Source organism: Bos mutus, chromosome 14 (assembly GCF_027580195.1).
Source record: "Bos mutus isolate GX-2022 chromosome 14, NWIPB_WYAK_1.1, whole genome shotgun sequence".
NCBI classification, from domain to species: domain Eukaryota; kingdom Metazoa; phylum Chordata; class Mammalia; order Artiodactyla; family Bovidae; genus Bos; species Bos mutus.
In genome coordinates this window covers 48,545,667-48,567,601 of record NC_091630.1, presented here as the reverse complement: position 1 = coordinate 48,567,601, position 21,935 = coordinate 48,545,667, and the positions used below count along the sequence as shown (strand labels likewise).

Genomic DNA, 21,935 nt, shown 5'->3' with positions numbered 1-21,935 from the left:
TCAGCACTAGAATTGCACCTGATGCTTCTACAATACTTACTGCTGCTGCTGCTGCTAAGTCACTTCAGTTGTGTCCAACTCTGTGCAACCCCACAGACGGCAGCCCACCAGGCTGCCCCGTCCCTGGGATTCTCTAGGCAAGAACACTGGAATGGGTTGCCATTTCCTTCTCCAATGCAGGAAAGTGAAAAGTGAAAGTGAAGTTGCTCAGTCGTGTCTGACTCTTAGTGACCCCATGGACTGCAGCCTACCAGGCTCCTCTGTCCATGGGGTTTTCCAGGCAAGAATATACTTGAGGCAACTGTAAAGTTGCTTCCTTAATTATTTTAAACTCCCTAAAAATTTTTATACTCCCTAAAAATCTTCAGTTATTGTGTAGAATGCTTTGCCCAGTGAAGTTAATGCCAATGACTTCATTAAAAAAAAAAGTTAAGTACAAATTGACAGTTTGCTCATATACATACCCATTGATTACATGAATAACTATCTCTAAGAACAAGGTAGAAAGAAGAATAATAAAAAAAAATTTGCAATGTCACAAAAACAGATGTTCTACTGGAAAATTTTATCAAAAGATATGGACGTTTACACAGCTGTTCCATAACCGAACGAGTCCACCAAATTCAACTGCATTTCCAAAAGGGTTTGGTATATCCATAGAATATATTTCAAGAAAATTTAGGCTAAATGGAATGAAATAATATTGCCTTACTGTACATAAAACAATTATACATGAATTGTTCTTTGCTCAGGTAAGGTATGTATGCACCTATGTTTTTAGATATATTTTTTAATCAAAAAACCAACAGGAATTATATTCATCTTTATTGCAAATGGAGATACAAGAAAAATTTCAATACAATGACTTGAAAAAAAATTAACCATTAGCCTGAAATCTAACCCATCTAATAGTAACAAATGCAAATAAGCCCATGTTCTACCCTCTGGCCAATGGAAAGATGCCATAATGGGAAGTTGAACCTGGCAGCAAAGCAAATTTTCTGTGGTCCGTGATGAGACGGTTCAGGTTACAAAAGGACAGTACTCCAACTTCTAATAATGTCAAAGCCCATGTCTCATTGTTTCGTTGAAAAGAGTAAGTTATTTCCTGTCTGTGCGGTAGTAACTATATCCTGGTTATACTTAAGGGCCAAGATATTCACTAGGTCTGGACATGATTTTTACACGTTAACAGCATCTCAGAGGAAATGAGAAATTGTGGCAAGAGCTGGGTGTTAGGACAGTTTGTCTCCAGCCCCAGTTGTCACTACCCACGAGGCCATGGATCCTTGAATTAGTGCCTGTACCTTTTATTTATCTATCAACAAAACAAGCCATATTATACTCCAGCCTCTACTTTCCTCTCCTCCTCATCTTTTTCAGTAACAATCCTGGTTCTGGGACTTCTCTGGTAGTCCAGTGGTTAAGAATCCATCTTCCAGTGCAGGGGACATAGGTTTGATCCTTGGTCGGGGAACTAAGATCCCACATACCATGGGGCATCTAAGCCCACGAGTCACAACTACTGAACCCACGGGCTCTCGAGTTTTCAAGCCACAACTAGAGTAACCCACACACCACAGCAAAGAGCCCATGTGCCACAACTAAGACCCAACACAGCCAAATAAATACATATTAAAATAATAACAATCCTGGCTCTCCTGTCCAATTGAGGAGAACAAAATACTTGATAAATGGAGATGAAATCCAGGGTCGTTCTCATTATTAATATTTATGTTGCTTTTTACACTTAGCAAGTCCCTTTTAAACTTTTTAAAATTTCAAAAGCCCTGTTAAATAGCTGTGATTACACCAGCTATTAAATAGCTATGACTCACAGCTAGTAAAACTGAGGCTAGAGAAATTAGTTAACTCACCCAAGGTTACATGGTGAATAAATGGCAGAGGCAGGTCTTGAACCCAGACCTATGACTCCAAAATCCATCACTTTTCTCTTCTAAGATGTTGACTCACTACAAAGTGAGTGGGGATCACCTCACTTCAGCAGGGTATGAACTTTTACAGGACCCACTCAGTAAAAATGTCTGGAGTTTTTAAAAGGAGAAATTTAATCATCAACCTACCTTACTTTTCGACAGTCCCTCCAAAAAAAGCAAAAAGTGTGGCAATTCAACATCAGTTCTGTCACATGCACCAAAGGAGGGAAAAAAAAATCAGTATATCTATAAAAGAAATTTAAAGGGCCAGGAAAAGATATTACATACATCCAAAGTGAAATGGCAAGACACTAACTTGAATGCCTAGAAAAAGAAGTTGCTCACAAAGATCAGAGGACTTTGTGTGGAGGAGACAGTGGGGTGTCAGTCAGTTGAACTTTGGTGAAAGGTGGTCTCATTAAACCCCTTATTCCCAAGATGAGACTGAGGACTGGAGAGGTTAACGCTTGTTGTTGTTTTTGTTTAGTCGCTAAGTTGTGTCTGACTCTTTTGCTAACCCATGGACTGTAGCCCGCCAGGCTCCTCTGTCCATGGAATTTTCCAAGTGAGAATACTAGAGCCATTTCCTACTCCAGGGGACATTCCTGGTCCAGGGATCGAACCAGAGTCCCTTGCGTCTTCTGCGTTGGCAGGCGGGTTCTTTACCACTGTGCCAACCTGGGAAGCCCTCATAAAGTGAGCATTGAACTTACTAATAAAAGCTACTTTGCAGCCACAGTGCTAAGCACACCATCTACATGCCCTCATTTAATCATCACAACCTGTAACTCTCATAAAAGTTAAGGAATTTGTCTGGGAACACACGCAGCCCATTGGGGTCACTATAGTGTAAGGTCCTTGAGGGTGGGATCCCTCTGTGTTCTCATCATAGTGTTTCCAGCAACTGGCACAGTGTCAGACCCATAGAAGAAGCTTCTCTGAATGTCCTTCATTGTATGGTTTTGACTTTCAAATCATATAAATGTCTTCCATAATTTAAAAAAAAAACAAATTTAACTTAAAAATCAAAAAATAGAAAAAAAAAAGTATCAGTCACTCAGTCGTGTCCGACTTTTTGCGACTCCATGATGGACTATAGCCCACCAGGCTCCTCTGTCCGTGGGATTCTCTAGGTAAAAAAACTGGAGTGGGTTGCCATTTATGCATATATATGGAATCTAGAAAAATGGTACTGATAAACCTAGTAGACAACAGACTTGTGGGCACGGAGAAGAAAGGAGAGGGTAGGATGAATTGGGAAAGTAGTATTGACATATATACACAATCATGTGTAAAACAGATAGCTAGTGGGAAGCTGCTAAATAACACAAGGAGCCCAGTCTGGTGCTCAGTGATGCCCGAGAGAGGCAGGATGAGGGGAGGGGAGGGAGGGAGGGGGAGGGATATATATATATATATATAATTATGACTGATTCTCACTGTTCTATGGCAGAAACCAACACAAAACTGTAAAGCAGCTTTCAAACAATTAAAAAAAATAAAATTGTTTCATTTAAAACTGAAAAAATAAAGAAATCCTAAAAAACTAAAAACAAATTAAAGCATATAATTTCCACAGCACATCAGGTTGTGGCCATAACCAGAGAAGAATTATTTCAAATAACTTTAGGCCACAGTATTTTGCAAATCCCTAACAGATAGCCTATGGACAGAAAAAACCACAAAGACACCTAAAACTGTTTCATATTTCATGGTAATAATACTGATAGATTATTTGAAACCATTATACACAAACTCATGCTCACACACATACACATATGGATAAAGTAATTATATAAAAGTCATTAGGAAGAAAGATTTTCAATACTAGAGCAAAAAGATGTATTAAAGAAGTGTCAACTTGTATTCTTAATAACTGAAGCAGAAATATTACATAGCTTCATGATTTGCTTTCCTCTTTTTATTAAAAAAAAAAAAAAGGCCTACAAACAACAACTTGTACCAATGATCACCCAGTGCTTAGAGGGTGACATCCAAAGATCACTTATTCTAAAAGGAACCAGGACTCCTTGGAGAAGTGTGACTGATCCCAGGTCTAGGGCAGAAAACCATAAAGACTACCGAGGTTGTTCCAAAGGATATACAGATGCTAACTTGAAGGGACTCCCAGAGCCCAAGGACTGCACAATTGGAACATCAAAAAGAATAATGACTGCAGTGGATTAAAGCACAACAAACATATAAAAAGCCATGCATTCGCTACGTTTTCTTAAATTTACTGGTCACTATACAAATTTGCTAGAATAAAATTTTTGACTCTGATAATTGGTAAATAAAGCTGCTGCTGCTGCTGCTGCTAAGTCGCTTCAGTCATGTCTGACTCTATGCGACCCCATAGATGGAAGCCCACCAGGCTCCCCCGTCCCTGGGATTCTCCAGGCAAGAACACTGGAGTGGGTTGCCATTTCCTTCTCCAGGTAAATGAAGCTAATGAATCACAAAAGAAATAATGGTCACTTGGAGAACTGGCCAAACAGGAGGCTGGTCATTTGGTAAATTGATTTAGAGAAATTCAAAGAGAGAGACAGAAAGGCTTTCCTTGTGGTTCAGTGGCTAAGACGCCAAGCGCCCAATGCAGGGGGCCTCGGTTCAAGCCCTAGTCAGGGAACTAGATCCTGCAAGCCACAACTGAGACCCAGCACAGCCAAGAAATAAAAATAAATATTAAGAAAAAGAGAGACAGAGAAAGAGGAGAGAGACAGAGATAGGAAAATGGATTCATGATGCATTACACCATGAATTTCCCTCCTCAGCATCTTCTGCCCATCTCCTGCCCTAGAAGGTTTCTACCACTTTATTCCTATATCAGGACCAAAAATAGTCACTCCATATAATTTCATTTGAATGTATTACTCCTCCTATCAGATGAGATTTAACAAAATGCCCTCGAATTGCCACTCTAAATTAGACTAACACAGTTTGTTTTAAATCAGAAAATCTAACAAAACTCTTCATGGGGATTTAAATTCAACAGGATCTTACAACATGCCAAGGTTTTACTGATCATCTATGACTATATGGCAAATTATTTAAGATATCAGTATCTCATTTAACTTTTGTTAGTAGGTTTGGGAGAGGATCACTCACATTTTACAAATGAGAAACTCATTTACAAGCGAGGGCAGTTAAGTGACTTGGCTAAAATCATGCATTGAGTTAAGAGACAGATGGAATTCCAAGAGAAATTCATGGACTACCTCTGATTGCCCATAGCAAAGAAAAAGAGATCAAAGGATGCTGGACATAGTCAAAGTTTGTGGTGATACAACATTACTAAAAATACCCCAGTGATGAATTGCTTATTAACTATTTCCCTTGTAAGAAAACCACATGACTCTACAGGAATATAAGAATAAGTTTATTTGGTACATGTGGCCTTGGGAAAATTATTTCATCTAAGATTTTGGAGCAGGAAGAAGTCATCAAGTTCATTCCAGTCCAAATTATTGTTTTCTAGATTAGAAACATACCTAGAGAGAAACACTTGACAGCCCAAAGTCAGTGAATTAGCAGCTTGAGAGTAAAGGTATTAGCCACCTTAGATACCACCATTGCCCTGCAGCAGTGGGGGGTTAAGGGGATGGACCTTAAGTAGTAAAGAATCCAACTGCCAATGAAGGAGACTCGGGTTCAATCCCTGGTCCAGAACCCTACATGCCGAGGAGCATGTACTGAGCATCACAACTACTGAGCCTGTGCTGTAGAGCCAGGGAGCCGCAACTACTGAAGCCCTGGTGCCCCAGAGCCCACGCTCTGCAACAAGAGAAGCCCCTGCAATGAGAAGCCAGGCACTACAACTAGAGAGAAGTGCCTGCTCGCAAGCAAGGAGCTCCCGCTTGCTGCAATTAGAGAAGAGCCCGTGCAGCAGTGAAGACTAAGCACAGTCAAATAAGTAAATAAAGCCTGGTTAAAAGCCATTTCTCCTCCATGAAATGCAACTCACACTAACCCAAAGCTTCCATTGATTTATTTAAACAGCTTTTTCTAAACTTATTGCATAAGCTCACTCTCTCTCTTCCCAGATCTATAAGAAACTTAAGGTTCAAGTTTGAGTCTTTGTATTTCCCCCTACCTGCTCACACACACACACACAGCACAGTGCCGTAGTACTCAGAGTGTTCAATGACTATGCAAGGGGGCAAGTGAGCAAAAGCCAGTCTTTTGATACATGTATGGAGCCTCACCTCCACTACATAACACAACAAAACAAATTGCTATGGAGGGGGCGAGGAAGTTTTTTTTTAATGAAAAAAGAACTTTAACTTGCAAACTTTGTCAGAGGAGAAATTAAAACTACTTTTAGATTCACCTTTAGATACATTTCTTCATTCTCCAAGTTACTTATATGCATGGAAAGGGATTTAAATACAAAAGATTAAACAAGTTCTTAAAAAATACAGATCTCTGCTTGGAGAGTAAGAAGGATTCAATCCTTACAAATTTAAAAAGTCAAGATGAGTTTTAAAAAGAATTCTCAGCCCTGTTTAGCCTTATTGTAATGACAAGCCATCCACTATTCTTAATCAGTCTGAGTATCTCTTGAAAGTGCAGAAATTAATACTCAGTCAGGTCTGACTCTTTGTGACCCCTATGGTCTGTAGCCTGCCAGGCTCCTCTGTCCATAGGATTTCCCAGGCAAGAATACTGGAGTGGGTTGCCATTCCCTTCTCCAGGATACCTTCTTAATTATTATTATTTTTTATCTGTCTGGAAAAGAAGGAAAAAGTATGTGAGCTAGAAAGGCCTTTTATCAAAATACCAAAGACTACCAAACATTGTATAAACTGCATTGGTAATGATAAAAAAAAAAAAAACTTGCTGTTGATGAAACCAGAGTGGCAGTGGCACAGTGTGATACTGCTCCTTTAACCCAGATATTAAAACACAGGATGAACAAATTTCATGATTTAGTTATTATACCCTCTTTACCCAGGTGGTCACATTCAGTGACCACTGCCTTGACCACATACCACTGTGGAACTCTGCAACCAAACACCCCTGTATTCTATTTCTCCAAAGAAGTTATCTATCTAGCCTCTGACTGGACCAGTAATTAAGAGATGGCCTTGGTCAATATACACTCAACGTGCATCAGTTCCAACCCAGCTCATCACTGGACCACTGCCCAGGAGACCTTGAGATCAAAACGGTCCATCTGGAGGAAAATGGGATGATCTAGACATCTCTGCTCCCTCATCACTTAGAAGGGCAGTATTTCCTGATATGTGCCCCGGGAAACACTGTTCATGAGAATGAATGCCTTAAAAAAAAACAAAGCCAGATTCCATGGTCAACTACATGTGGGAGAGACCATACTCGGAAACTTCCTTTGGGAGTTCACAATGCACATTGGTATATTGCTGTTGTATAATTGCTAAGTTTCAAGTCTGACTCTTTTGCAACCCCATAGACTGTAGCCCACCAGGCTCCTTGGGATTTTCCAGGCAAAAATACTGGAGTGGGTTGCCATTTCCTCCTCCAAGGGTTCTTAGCGTTATGAAAAGTCCTACAGCAAAGAACTCTGTAGTATTTTAATTCAGCAAGCCCTAAATTTATTTGACTATGAACCTTCTTTCCAGTAACACCTTTAATACTTAAACACAGAGTGGGAAATGCTGAGATTACATTTGACAGTTACATAGCTTCAGATCTAACTACGAGACCACTCATGGTTTCCCTATCCAAGAATTGTTGCTCAACAAAGGTTAGTGTAGGGACTTCCCTGGAGGTCCAGTGGTTAAAAATCCACCTTCCATTGGAGGGGACGTGGGTTCGATCCCTGGTCAGGGAACTAAGATCCCACATGCCCTGGGGCAATTAAGCCCAACCACACTGTGACAAAGACCCAACACAGCCAATAATTAATCAATTATTTTTTTTAAAAAAGACAAAGGATGAAGGTGTGCTCAGTCACTTCGGTAGTGTCCAACTCTTTGCGACTCTATGGACTGCAGCCCGCCAGAGTTAGAGTAGGAATTAAACTAGAAATGGAATGTTCAGGATATCTGAAAACCAAATTGCAATGTAATCTGTAAATTTTACCCTAATGTAAGGAAAACATATATTTCTTTAAAACCAACAGAAAAAAAAAATTATAGGTGACAATTACAAGGTCCAAAGAAGCATATTCTTTATAAAAAGATTTGTTATGATGGGCCTACAACTCAATATGCATGTTTTTTTATGGGCAAAGTGAAATAGGGAACAAAATGATTACTCAAATAATTCAAGTCAACTGCTCTTTCTACAAATAATATAACTTTGTCTGTTAATTTAATCCAAGCTTGCTGGGTTTGAATGTGGACATGGAGGAGAAAGTGGGAGCCAAGGCCATCAGTAAAGTTCTTGCAATTCTCCACTTAACTGCTTAAATGCACTTTATTAATAAATAAAGCCTTAGGTACAGTTATTTGATCACCTTTGAAACCACTAAGGAAATACGCAGAATATTCTATGGTATAATACACTGAAAATCCCAATATCTGAGAATTCATGTTCCCACATTACTAAGAACCCAATTTACTGTGAAAAGAAAGATCTGATCACTGGATACTATGGGTCCTTGTACCAAAATCTTCTAAAAATCAATTTTCTCAAACATAAAACATCACCTGAGACAAAATTTATAGATTTCCTTTCTAACTTCAAGTACCTCCAGTAATAGAATTAAAATCTGTTCACATTTATGAAGGGAAAATCCTGATACCATGAAATTGATCTCTATTTCAGACTATCAAATTTTTTCAATTGAACACTGTCAGACTCATGTCAACCCATAAAAAGATTTGTTCAGGTTTAAGTTTGAACACTTTGCCTATTTTATTCTTTCAAACTGAGAATCTTAAAAACACAAGTATGAAAAGTTCTCCCTTTTCCAAAACACAGTTGGTAAAAATGTCACACAGTAACACAGTCTGAATCAAAGAGAAAACATTCAAAGACTTCCGCCTCCTAAAATCTGAAGGGGGAAGGTTGCTGTTCATGAACTTGAATTTTAACACTTTAATGTTAGAACGAACTTTGTCTTCACTCATTGCATTTTAGCTTAGTGGTCAAAAATGATCATGGTTTCAAGGAGTTCTAATGGCAGTGCCTTACCAGTGTAGATGCTGGCATTGGAAGCTGGAATACCAAACTGTGACTCGATGAACTTGGGGATGAAGGTAATGAAAGCAGTTACAATGGCACTCTCAGCTGTGTATGACAAACTCACAAAAAGGAATGTCATGTTGCTTAAGATCCTGACAGCTGCTCTTGGTAGGTCTACAAAATGACAAAAATGACAAATGAATGTTATAAACAAGGGATGGAAAAGAAAAAGAAAATTGAACTGCTTTTGAAATGAACTGGAAATAGCCATTCAGCAATATAGGAAAACCTGATGAATGATTAGAATTCATCCCCTTTATTAAATAGACTTGGGTGTTTTTTTTTTAATTGTTCAACTAGGATAAGGAAATTTAACAAAGATGCTAAAAACATACCCATACACAAATATCCTCCTAAGAAGGAGGCAACCTATGACTTCTGTTTCAAAAACTGCTTAGAATAAATGAACTGCATTTTTTTTTATTGATTAAACAATGTTAATCTTTGTTAAGACCCTGAAGACTATTAAATGTGTGAAGTACCTGCAATATAGCCCTAAATTAATCGTTTTCGCTTCGCCCAACTAACACTTCTCTGAGTAAATGCACTTCTGACATGCCCGCTCTCTGGCCTGACATGGCAAACGCCCAGAGCATAGGAACTGGTACATGCTACTAGACATCTGTTCTTCCCGTCTCATTAAGAAACAGGAAATAATACAATTAGAAGGGTAGAAGAGATAAGGTCACCAAGTCAGATATTTCCAGGGACTTTGGATTGAGGAACAAACAGAAATGATATCCGAAGGAGCCAGACAGTCCAGAGGTGGGGCTCTGTACCTGTCCAGCTGCCTCTCAAGGAAAAGAGAAAAGGCTCACTTGAATCTAGGCATTTATTTCACAAAAACTGTCATATATATGCTTCAAGATGCATGTTCAGTTTCATTGCAGCATGGTTTATAAAAGCAAAAATTTAGGAGAAAAAACTAAATGTTCATCAGTGGTGTTGGGTTGGTGATGTTAGTTACTCAGTCGTGACCCTTTGGACTGCAGTCCGCCAGGCTCCTCTGTCCATAGGATTTTCCAGGCAAGAATACTAGAGTGGGTGACCATTCCTTTCTCCAGATGATCTTCTGGACTTGGATTGAACCTGCATCTCTTGCGTCTCATGCATTGGCAGGCAGGTTCTCTACTACTAGCGCCTCCTGGGAAGCCCATATACATACATGTGTGTGTGTGTGTATAATATTTAAGTAAAAACAAATGAAAACAATGAGTTTACATATGGTTGAATGCATACGTTTCAAAATATATAATACCGAGAAATTCTGTAAACAGGAATAAGACTGGGAAAGAGAAACAAGAAAAGATTCTTGAGTGTATGCTTTTGTATTTTTTGCATATTTGTAATGTGAGTTAACCCACATGTGCATGATCCTTATACATCTTCATAGAAAAGGTAAGCTGCCTTACTTTTGAGATACAGAGTTTCTCAGTTATTAGAACAGTTATCTCCTTATGCTACAATATAATAAAATAGTTTCCTAAAAATTAAGCAACAGCTATTATTAAAGCTTCCCTGATGGCTCAGTGGTAAAGAATCGCCTGCAATGCAGGAGACCCATGTTCAACCCCTGAGTCGGGAAGATCCTCTGGAGGAGGGCATGGCAACACACTCCAGTATTCTTGCCTTGGAGAATCACATGGTCAGAGAAGCCTAGTGGGCTACAGCCCATGAGGTTGCACAGAGTCGGACACAACTGAAGCTACTAACCAGCAATAGCATTATTAAAGCTATAATTCGTAGCCTATTCACTAGAATTTAAGACTTAGTCAAGACTGTTTATTATCATTTTGAAATGCAAACTGACTTTAATGTTCTATATCATAATTTAATTGCTTAAAGTTTAAATAAATATTTTAAAAGTAAAATTAAGATGCATACTTTATTTTTTTAACATAGGTAAACACACCAGAAAAAAATATAAAATATTTCATAAAATTATCCAATATTCTCTTATAAATACTGCAAATCAAAATGCATTCTCCAGTGCGAACATGGCGCTGCGCTGCAAAGGAGCGGAGCGTCGGGGGCGGGTTGGCGGCCTGCGCGCCATCTCGCACCCAGCCCGCCCTGCTCGCGCGTGGCCCTGGGGACTGCGAGCGGGTGCAGTCCGGGAGCTGCGCACCGGCCCTGCTCTGCTGTCGGTGCGGAAATTCACAGAAAAGCACGAATGGGTAACAACAGAAAATGGTGTCGGAACAGTGGGAATCAGCAATTTTGCACAGGAAGCTTTGGGAGATGTTGTTTACTGTAGTCTGCCTGAAGTTGGGACAAAGTTGAACAAACAAGAGGAGTTTGGTGCTTTGGAAAGTGTGAAAGCTGCTAGTGAACTCTATTCTCCTCTATCAGGAGAAGTAACTGAAATTAATAAAGCTCTAGCAGAAAATCCAGGACTTGTCAACAAGTCTTGTTACGAAGATGGTTGGCTGATCAAGATGACATTCAGTAACCCTTCAGAACTAGATGAACTAATGAGTGAAGAAGCATATGAGAAATACATAAAATCTATTGAGGAGTGAAACTGGAACCCCTAAATAAACTACTTTGAAACAACTTAATCTAGCATAGTTGTCTTAAATTAGTGGTAGATAGATATTTAGAAAGCAACTTTTAGCAAAAGAAACTACTTGTAACAATGTTTCCTGAAGAAAATACCCCTTAACTTTCTAATGACTTCAGATAAACACTGCATCTTTTTCCACAGCATCCTGTGATTTTTAGGCTAGGCTCCAGTTATAATATTCAGAATTCCTGAAATTATCTCTGGTAAAACTAATTACAAAAATTATGTAATTCAAGGATAACATGGTTATCTTAAACCTTATATGACTTGTAACTTGCTTACAGCTATCCTTGGATTTGGGTCAAAATTATCTTTCCACTAGAAATAACTGCCAGTGGAGAAAAGTTTGTTAGTTGTATAGTGTCCAGTGAAGAATATTACTATCTTAATTTTGCAATACACTGTGTTTGCTGGTGCTATTTTTATACAGTGAAGCAACAGCCTTGCAGGAGAATAAACAATTTAATAATAAAATATTCAACTTCTTAATCATGAAAAAAAAAAAAAAAAACAAAATGCATTCTCCAAAATTAAAAATTAGAAAGTTAAGAAGATTTTTTTTTTCCCATGGACATTTAAAGATTCAAATTAAACTAAATGGTAAATTAAAAGCCAACATGTTGAATCTAAAACATCTGGGAAAATATACAATAAACCTTGCAAACCCAAGAAGATAACATATGTATAACATGAATATTTTAAGATACTAGTTTTTTGTAAGAAAAACTGATTTTTCTTGTATACCCATTTAGCATGATAAAATAGCCTTCTAATTTCAAAGCTAACTAAAAATACATGTCATGTTTTTCTCTCTTTTATTAAAAAAAAACCAAAAACCTATTACTTAAGAAGAATTTAGCAAACATTCAGACTCTGAACAACTCTAAGCTAGTTTCCTTTTTTCTTCCACCTTCCTCCTCCCCTATTGTTCGAACTAAACTTTCAAACTACATGCCCTGCAGGGGGTGACGGGCGTAGGGGGTGCAGATCTCCAGGATTGTCTTTGTCTGGTGGGGCTGGTTATCTAGATAGACAGACATGATAGATAATAGATGTGTGTGTGTTTGTGTGTACAAACACACATTTCCTACCTAACAAGACAGAAGTAGTGACATACTGGTAGCAATGAACCCACCTAGCACCCAGTTCTTGGTTTCTAGATGCCACTTTCCACTAAAAGGACCCAGAAGTCCTCGGCAGTTGGCGGTTTAGTTGCTAAGTTTTGCGACACCATGGACTGCAGACTCCTCTGTCAATGGGCTTTCCTAGGCAATACTGAAATGGGTTGCCGTTTCCTTCTTCAAGGCAATTTCCTGACCCAGGGACTGAACCAGATTCTCCTGCTTGGCAGATTCTTTTTCACTGAGCCACCCCAAAGTCCTTGGAGAAATTATTAATTCATGTGTTACTTAAGCTTCCTTCAATTCAGTTCAGTTCAGTCACTCCGACTGAAAGACTCTTTGCTACCCCATGGACTGCAGCATGCCAGGCTTCCTTGTCCATCACCAACTGGATGGAATCAGCTTCCTTCAGGCATGAGTTATACTATTATTGGCTGTGGGTTCAATATTAATGAAACAACCTATATTAAATAAGGTGTCTTTCAACAGAAACACAAGGTTATATATTGATTGATGATTATATTGTGATGCAAAGTTAACCCAGATTTCCCCCAGAGCAGTGCTTCAGCATTCTCTAACACAGTGTTTACCACAACTTTACAGAACAAAACTACCACAAATAACAAGAATCAACTGTATTTGTACTTAGTTGCTCAGTCGTGTCTGACTCTTTGCGACCCCATGAACTGTAGCCTGCGAGGTCCCTCTGTCCATGGGATTCTCCAATCAAGAATACTGGAGTGGGTAGTCATACCCTCCCCTCCAGGGGATCTTCCCAAACCAGGGATTGAACCAAGGTCTCCTGCATGGCAGGCAGATTCTTTACTGTGTGAGGCATCAGGAAAGCCCATGAATACTGGAGTGGGTAGCTTATCCCTTCTCCAGAGGATCTTCCCAACCCTGGAATCAAACCGTGGTCTCCTGCACTGCAGGCAGATTCTTTGCCAGCTCAGCTACCAGGGAAGCCCCAACTGTCTTTATACCACCTCGAAGTACTTTCTCACAGAGTACCTATAATTTACTTATTGATTTAAAAATGCAATATACTTGGTAATTTTGGAGTGCAGAGGCCTGGCAGATCCAATCCCATTCAAGATAGGAGAGTTTACACAACTGGTAACAGGGCAGATTAACATTGTGTGGCTTCTGTGAAGACACTGAGACAGCATCTTTTCTGTGTCTACAAACGAGCATAGATTAGGAGGCAACATCATCAACCCCAAATTCTATAAAGTTACTGGCTTACAATTTTTTAAAAGATCAAGGTCATAAAATATTAGGGTAGATGAGGAACTGATCCAAATTGACGGACCAAAACACCACAACTAAATATTAATACAATCTGTGATGGCAGATTGGTTTGGACATAAAGTCCAATGTAGGGATAACAGGCAAAATTTGAATGGGGCCTATGGTCTAGATGGTAGCACTGGATTAATGTTAATTCCCTGATTTCCATGGCTGCCCTGTGGTCCTGCAATAGAGTATCTTTGACTTAGGACACAGTGAAGTACTGGGGGTCAGTAACTTCACAAATCTGTCAGAAACATTAACAATCGGGGAACTGGGGCTCAGGGAACCCAGGAGTTCTGTGTGTTATTTCTGTGGCTTTTATTGTAATTCAAAATTATTTTACAAAGTTTCAAAAGCAAAGTTAGCAAAGAAGCTGCTGGATCTATCAATTTGCAGCCAAATATTAATTTTTATGCTAATATATCTTAGATAAGTTTTTTGGTGTCATTTATAACTGTGTCATGGTGAAATCAAAGATGCGGTAAAAAGAATGATGGAGGGACTTCCCTGGTGCTCTAGTGATTAAGAAACCATCTTCCAAAGCAGGGGACCCGGGTGCGACTCCTGGTCAAGGAACTAAGATCCTACATGCTGCAGGACAACTAAGCCCATGCAGCACAACTACTGAGCCCGCACGCTGAAACAAAACCCAGCACAGCCAAAACATGAATAATTTTTTAAAAAAGAATGATAGAGGGACTAATGGTAGTAATTATCATTTTTTTGATCACTGAATGCTAGGAACTCTTACAAATTCACTTACAAGGACAATCTGACACTAAAACTAGAAATGCCTTTAACAGCAGTACTATAGAAATAAAACTTAATACAAACCTCCAAAATTCAAGAGAATATAATACAAGGTAGACAAGACTTAGAAATCACTTTGAGAAGTGCTGCTATCACTGGCAGATCCCTTGCTGGTTCCCACATGCACCTCAATGGCAGTGCAGGTAACCCAGCCAGCCAGTACCCACACCTGGACTCAGGTGCTAAACTCCAGTCACCACAGGGCTGTTTGTTAGTCTGTCCATCGTATCTGCCTCTTAGTGATCCCATGGACTGGAGGCCGCCAGGCTCCTGTCCATGGGATTCTCCAGGCAAGAATACTGGAGTGGGTTGCCATTCATTTCCTTCGCCAGGGGATCTGTCTGAGCCAGAGGAGTCTTTGCAGGAGGAGTCTTTACCATCTGAACCACCAGGGATTCTCACCACAGGGCTATGCTACAACAAATTTGATGTGGTCCCTCCCCTTGACCTTGCATCAAAGGTAATCCCTTGACCATTAGTCAAAGTTTCAGAAAATCTGAGCTACATGGTGTGCTTGGATTCTTATGGAAGCTGCCAGGGACAGCCTTAGCAAGTGCAGACACTGTAGGGTACGGAGTTGGAGAAGGCAAGGTTCAGAAAAAGAACAAGACTGAGACCGGCACTTTACAGGAACAGCTAAGCTAGCTAAGTCGCTTCAGTTGTGTCCGACTCTGTGCGACCCCGTAGACGGCAGCCCACCAGGCTCCTGCGTCCATGGGATTCTCCAGGCAAGAGTACTGGAGTGGGTTGCCATTGCCTTCTCCAATGGAAGAGATCACATTAAATGAGGTGAGAAGGGGCAGCAGTCAGATTAGTGAGCTGCTGCCCTTACCCAAGAAAAGACTAAGTATATATAGGCATGTATGTGGAAAGCTACTGTCTTAAGGGGGCCTGTTCTTCTCCAGGGTTGTTCAGAGTAGTTATCTCTTAAATGGTTGGGGCAAGGAATTTTGGAGATTGGCCAGAGGCTGGACCAGCTGGGAGCTGAGTGTAATCAACCTAGTGTCGATTTTTTTGGTGAGAGAGTTCTTTGTTTTGCATAGAATGGTGGGGAGGACCCGGAGGGGAATTTTAACTCCAGGCTATTTTGAGCCCTGTAACTTTCCTTCAGACACCACACCTACCGTTCTCCAATGCCTCACAGTGCACAGTACAATGAGGCAGCAGGTACTGATAGATTTCTTTTTTTTTTTAATTGACCACCTTAACTGTTTTTTTTTTAATTATTTATTAATATTTTGGCTGTGCTGAGTCTTTGTTGCTGCACCAGCTTTTCTCTAGTTGTGGGGAGTGGGAACTACTCTCTAGTTGCGGTGTGGGGGCCTCCCATCGCGATGACTTCTCTTGTTTCCAAGCACAGGCTCTAGAGCACAGGCTCAGTAGCTGTGGTGCATGGGCTTAGTTGCTCTTTGGTATGTGGGATCTTCCTGGCCCCATGTCTCCTGCACTGGCAGGCGGATTCTTTACCACTGAGCCACCAGGAAAGCCCAGGTTTGTCAGTTTTTGACCATCAGCAAATGTGCTCCAGTATGAGAGCACATTGAGCTCCTGAACCACTAACCTGCTGACCGTGAATAGAAACAGCGGCCATCAGGACCCAAAATACATTATAAGTGATTACTAGCCATAGTACAATCCTGCTTGCTTAAATCTAATGAGTATTTATATATATATTTCAAAGTAGACACTACTCTGATGGACATTAGTCCTGAAATAGAGCAGGACCCTGCGGTCCTTCTGGCCCCCTCCCATGTCCTCTGCCTGCCTTTTGTCTGTGAAAAAACTTTAGCCAAAGACTAAGTTTAATTGGAGAAGTGAGAAAATGCAGAAACAAAGGAAAACAGTCAAAGGAAAGCAAATACTAATAATGTAGTCATAAGCATAGTCAAGGATCTTTAGTTCCTTCTCAAGGGCTAGGGATAATATTCTGAGCCTTATCCTGTGAACTGTCTTATAGATACTGAAACCCCCACCAGGTCTAAGAAGTAAACTGCATGATGACCAAACTACAGCCATGACATTAACTGCCCTAATTCCAATAACTGGCCTCAAGGAAATAGAAACCAACCAACCCTGGAACTGAAGATTCACTGTTCCTTACAACCAAGATGATGCTGATCAGACCACTGATGACCAATTTCAAGATGAGCGTCAGAGCTGACTGTGCTTTTCTACATGTAGCCCCCTCCCTCCACCTATAAAAGCTTTTGCCCCCTGATTGTCAGGGTGGAGGAGTCGAATTTGGACAAGCATCCAGCCGTCTTCCCAGTTGCCAGCATCCAAAATAAAGCAAACTTTCCTTTTCACCAAACTGGCCTCTTTAAGATCACCAAACTGATCTTTGAGTGACAAGCAGACAGATCCCACTTTTGGTTACAGTCCCACAGTTAATTTGCACTGAGTATTTTAAGTGTGCTCTTTTTTAGGAATTCTTTGCCATGGCTGTTACCATTTACCTTTTGCCTCCTAAGCTGAAGGTACAACAAAATAAATGTAAAAGAGAAATTAAACAAAGAATTCTAGAGAAGATGAAATGAATGGATAAAGAAGATGTGGCATATGTTTACAATGGAACCCTACACAGCATGAGAAAGAATCGGATTCTGCCATCTGCAACATAATGGACCTAGAGAGTATTATGCTTAGTGAAATGTTAGACAAAGAAAGACAAACACTCTGTAATCACTTATATGTGTAATCTAAAAAGTAAAACAAATGCATATAGCAAACCAGAAACAGACTCACATAAACAAACCATGGGTTACCAGTGAGAAGAGGAAAGGGGTGGGGGCAAGATAGAGGTAAGGGATTAAGAAATACAACTACTATGTATAACATGGGCTTCCTTGGTGGCTCAGCGGTAAAGAATCAGCCTGCAAAACAGGAGACATGGGTTCCAGCCCTGGGTGGGGAAGATCCCCTGGAGGAGGGCATGGCAACCCACTCCAGTATTCTTGCCTGGAGAATCCCCATGGACAGAGAGACTGGCAGGCTACAGTCCATGGGGTCACAAAGAGTTAGACAAGACTAAGCAACTACGCACACACATGTATAAAATAAACAAGCCACAGGCATATATTATACAGCACAGGGAATATAGCTACTGTTTTCTAATAACTTTAAATGAAGTATAAAGCATAAAAATGCTATATCACTATGTTCCACATCCAAAACTCAATCAATATTGTAAATTAACTATGTGTGCTCAGTTTTGTCTGACTTTTTGTGACTCTTTGGACTATAGACTGTCAGGCTCCTCTGTCCACAGGATTTTTTACGCAACAATACAGAGTGGGTTGCCATGCCCTCCTCCAGGGGATCTTCCCGACCCAGGAATTGAAGCCACACCTCCTGTGTCTCCTACAATACAGGGGGATTTTTACCCTCTGACCCATCAGGGAAGTTCTGTGCAATGCTGTGTTTAGTCACTCAGTCATGTGACTCTGTGACCCCATGAACTGTAGCCTGCCAGGCTCCTCTGCCCATGGGGATTCACCAGGCAAGAATAATGGAGTGGGTCGCCATGCCCTCCTCCAGGGGATCTTCCCAACCCAGGGATTGAACCCAAGTCTCCCGAATTGCAGGTGGATTCTTTACCATCTGAGCCATCAGGGAAATCCATGAATACTGGAATGGGTAGCCTATCCCTTCTCCAGAGGATCTTCTCGACCCAGGCATTGAACTGGGGTCTCCTGCATTGCAGGTAGATTCTTTGCCAGCTGAGCTACCAGGGAAGCCCTACACTTCAATAAAAAAATAAAAAGAAATGCATCATATTTCCTTGAAAAAAAGAAATAAGATATAAACAGAACAGCACATCAAAGCCAGCAAAAAGATTCTTTCTGGGCTTCAAATTTGACCCTTGGTTTCCTGGCCACAAAAGCACAAAGTTGTATAATCATCGTTAACAGAAACATCCTAATTTTCTCCTAAGAAACAAAGCTTTGCTCCATGTTCTAAAGCACTAGATTCTCACAGCGTGGTCCCTGGACCATCTGCAACAGTATCACCTGGAAACTTGTCAAAATGCAGATTCTCAGGTCACATTCTCAGGTCACACCTCGGTCTAGCACCCTGAGCTCTATGAAGCCCTCATGATGCTTCCTAGGTAGACTAAGTTTGAGAACCTCTGTTCTCACTGTTCTCAAGAAATAGAGTTTTGTATAAAGCACTTAGAGCAATGCTCCTATGGCAAATACAGGGAATTCAGGTAACAGCTTTTAATAAGAGCTGCAAACCTAAAAATAAAGTTAAAGTCAGCAAAAAAGCTAAGGCAAAATACAAGAGGCTAAGATGGCTTAGTCCAGGCACATGGCTACTGGTGATCCCTCTTTGAGTCTAGTATTGCCTCTAACATATCCCATGCTATATTAGGTTTAAACCACAGAGCAAAGAGACACATGCAACAGTTCTGGACGTTCTTGGGCAACTCACACTCAGAATTCATTCATTCCGCCCCTTTACTCCTCTCTCCGCCATCTGAACTTGAAACCCTGAAACCATCTTGGATACCTCCATTCCCATCATTCCATGAGTCCGTGCGAGTGTGCTCAGTGTGCTGGATTCTTTGCGACCCCATGGACTGTAGCCCACTAGGCTCCCCTGCTCACGGGATTTCCCAGGCAAGAAAACTGGAGTGGGTTGCCATTTCCTCCTCCAGGGGATCATCCCAAGCCAGGGATTGAACCTGCATCTCTTGCGTTGCAGGCGGATTCTTTACCACTGCAACACCTGGCAAGCCCATAATTCCCATAGCAATTGCCATATCCTATACACACAACTTCTTCCCTCCATTTTCATCATTCATTAATTTATTCATCAAATATTTACTGAGTATCTACTAGACAGTGGGAATTCATCAGAGAACATGATGGACCAATTAAAAAAAAAAGAAAACCTTGCCTTTGTGGAGCTTACCAAGATGATCAATAAGTAAAACATAGAGTATGTTAGATAAATGATCAGTGCTAAGGAGAAAAATTAAGGAAAGAAAGAGGTAAGAAGCTTTGGAGGAAAAGGTAGAAATTTTTAAATAGGGTGGCTGGGTAAGGCTTCATTAGAAAGGGATTGTTTGAGTAATACCCTGAAGGAAGTGAGGGGCCTTATGGAGAAAACTCCCAGGACAGGAACGGCAAGAACAGCTGCCCAGAGGTGAGCGTGTGCTTGGTATACTCGAGCAACAGTGATGAGCCCAATAGGGTTGAAGCAGAATCCAACTTCAGGAAAGAAATGGCCTCAAGCAGGTAACCAGGGGTTAGATTGGGAAACCACAGAAGCTTTGAGCCCAGGAGCGGCACTTTAACAGGATCCTTTTGACTGCAGAGTTGAAAACAACTGAAAGGGGACAAGGAGGAAATTCCCTGGTGGTCCAATAGTTAGGGCTTTGGGCTTCCACTGCAGGGGGCATGGGTTCAATCCCTGATCCTGCATGTCATGCGGTGAGGCCAACAAACAAACAAACACCAACAAAGAAAAACTTAGTTTAGCAGGCTGCTGTCCTTTCCATCTCTACTACGCAAAACCGCCATCACCTCTCTGGAGCTCTGTCCATAGCTTTCTACCTTGTCCCCCTCCTTCCACTCTACTCCCTTCTCTCCCTAATTTAACAGGACCTAATGGAGGGCCTCGGAGAAGGCAATGGCACCCCCACTCCAGTACTCTTGCCTGGAAAATCCCATGGATGGAGGAGCCTGGTAGGCTGCAGTCCATGGGGTCGCTAGAAGTCGGACACGACCAAGCGACTTCTCTTTCACTTTTCACTTTCATGCATTGGAGAAGGAAATGGCAACCCACTCCAGTGTTCTTGCCTGGAGAATCCCAGGGACAGAGGAGCCTGGTGGGCTTCTGTCTATGGGGTCGCACAGAGTCGGACACGACTGAAGCGACTTAGCAGCAGCAGCAGCAATGGAAGGCCTGCCAAAGGCTGCTCAAACCTCTCCACTACTCAATCGAGACGAGTTTCATTAAAGCTAGAACTTTAGCTCTCTACACACAAGATGGCTCTAACTGACCTTCCCAACTTCATCCCCCAGGGCTCCGTCATGTACAGCCAACACACGAACCACAATGCACTTGCTCAGCATTTTCAAATGCATCTACACATCTGATCTTCTTGCCTTTACTGTCTCTTCCTGGAACACTCACACCATCCCACATCCACCTACTGACATCCTTCCAGTTTTCCAGGAAAGATAAATCCCACCTTCTCCATGAAACTTTCCCTGGCCCCTCAACTAGACATTCCCTCGCCTGTCTGTGACCTTCACACCATGGTGTCTATCTTCTTTTTTTGGTCATTAGTATATTTCCATCTGTACTCATCCTGTCTCCCTCAGTGGACTACAAGCTCTATGAGGGAAAATCATGGCTGACTCATCTTCTAATCTGCCATAGCTTGGAGTGCAGCAGCTTTTACAGAATAAGCAGTCATTGAATTAAACGATGACAACATAACCTTCTAGTGATCAAAATTCTTTGACTTCCAATGGCCTCTGTTTTTTAAATTTTATTTTAGTTGAAGGATAATTGGTTTACAATATTGCATTGGTTTCTGCCATACATCAACATGAACCAGTCATAGGTACACATATGTCCCCACCCTCTTGAATGTCCCTGCTACCTCCCATCCTTCTAGGTTGTTTCAGAGCCCCAGTTTGAGTTCCCTGAGTCATACAGTAAATTCCTATTGGCTAGCTATTTAACATGCAGTAAGGTATACTTTCTATGCCACTCTCTCTATTCATCCCTCCCTCTCCTTCCCCCACTGTGTTCACAAATCCATTCTCTATGTCTGCATCTCCATTGCTGCTAAGTCGCTTCAGTCATGTCTGACTCTGAGCGACCCCATAGACTGCAGCCCACCAGGCTCCTCCATCCATGGGATTTTCCAGGCAAGAGTACGGGAGTGGGGTGCCATTGCCTTCTCCATTACTGCCCTGCAAATAGATTCATCAGTACCATCTTTCTAGATTTCATATATATGCATAAATATATGTTATTTTTTTTTTCTTTTGGCTTACTTCACTCTGTATAATAGAC

The 21,935-nt window shown here is 41.0% G+C and overlaps 1 protein-coding gene and 1 pseudogene across 2 annotated transcripts in view; one reads left to right on the top strand and one right to left on the bottom strand.

Moving 5' to 3' along the window:
- Positions 1-21,935, bottom strand: part of SLCO5A1 (solute carrier organic anion transporter family member 5A1) — a 150,300-nt gene that overhangs the window by 50,317 nt on the left and 78,048 nt on the right. The window contains exon 5 of one of the 2 annotated variants that reach the window (XM_070382290.1): positions 9,057-9,221. The exons of the other annotated variant lie outside the window; for it this stretch is intronic. Coding sequence (XP_070238391.1) covers positions 9,057-9,221 — 165 coding nt within the window. The remainder of the gene's footprint in view (positions 1-9,056; positions 9,222-21,935) is intronic. 2 annotated transcript variants of the gene reach the window in all.
- LOC138990754 (glycine cleavage system H protein, mitochondrial pseudogene) lies at positions 11,105-12,164 on the top strand (annotated as a pseudogene).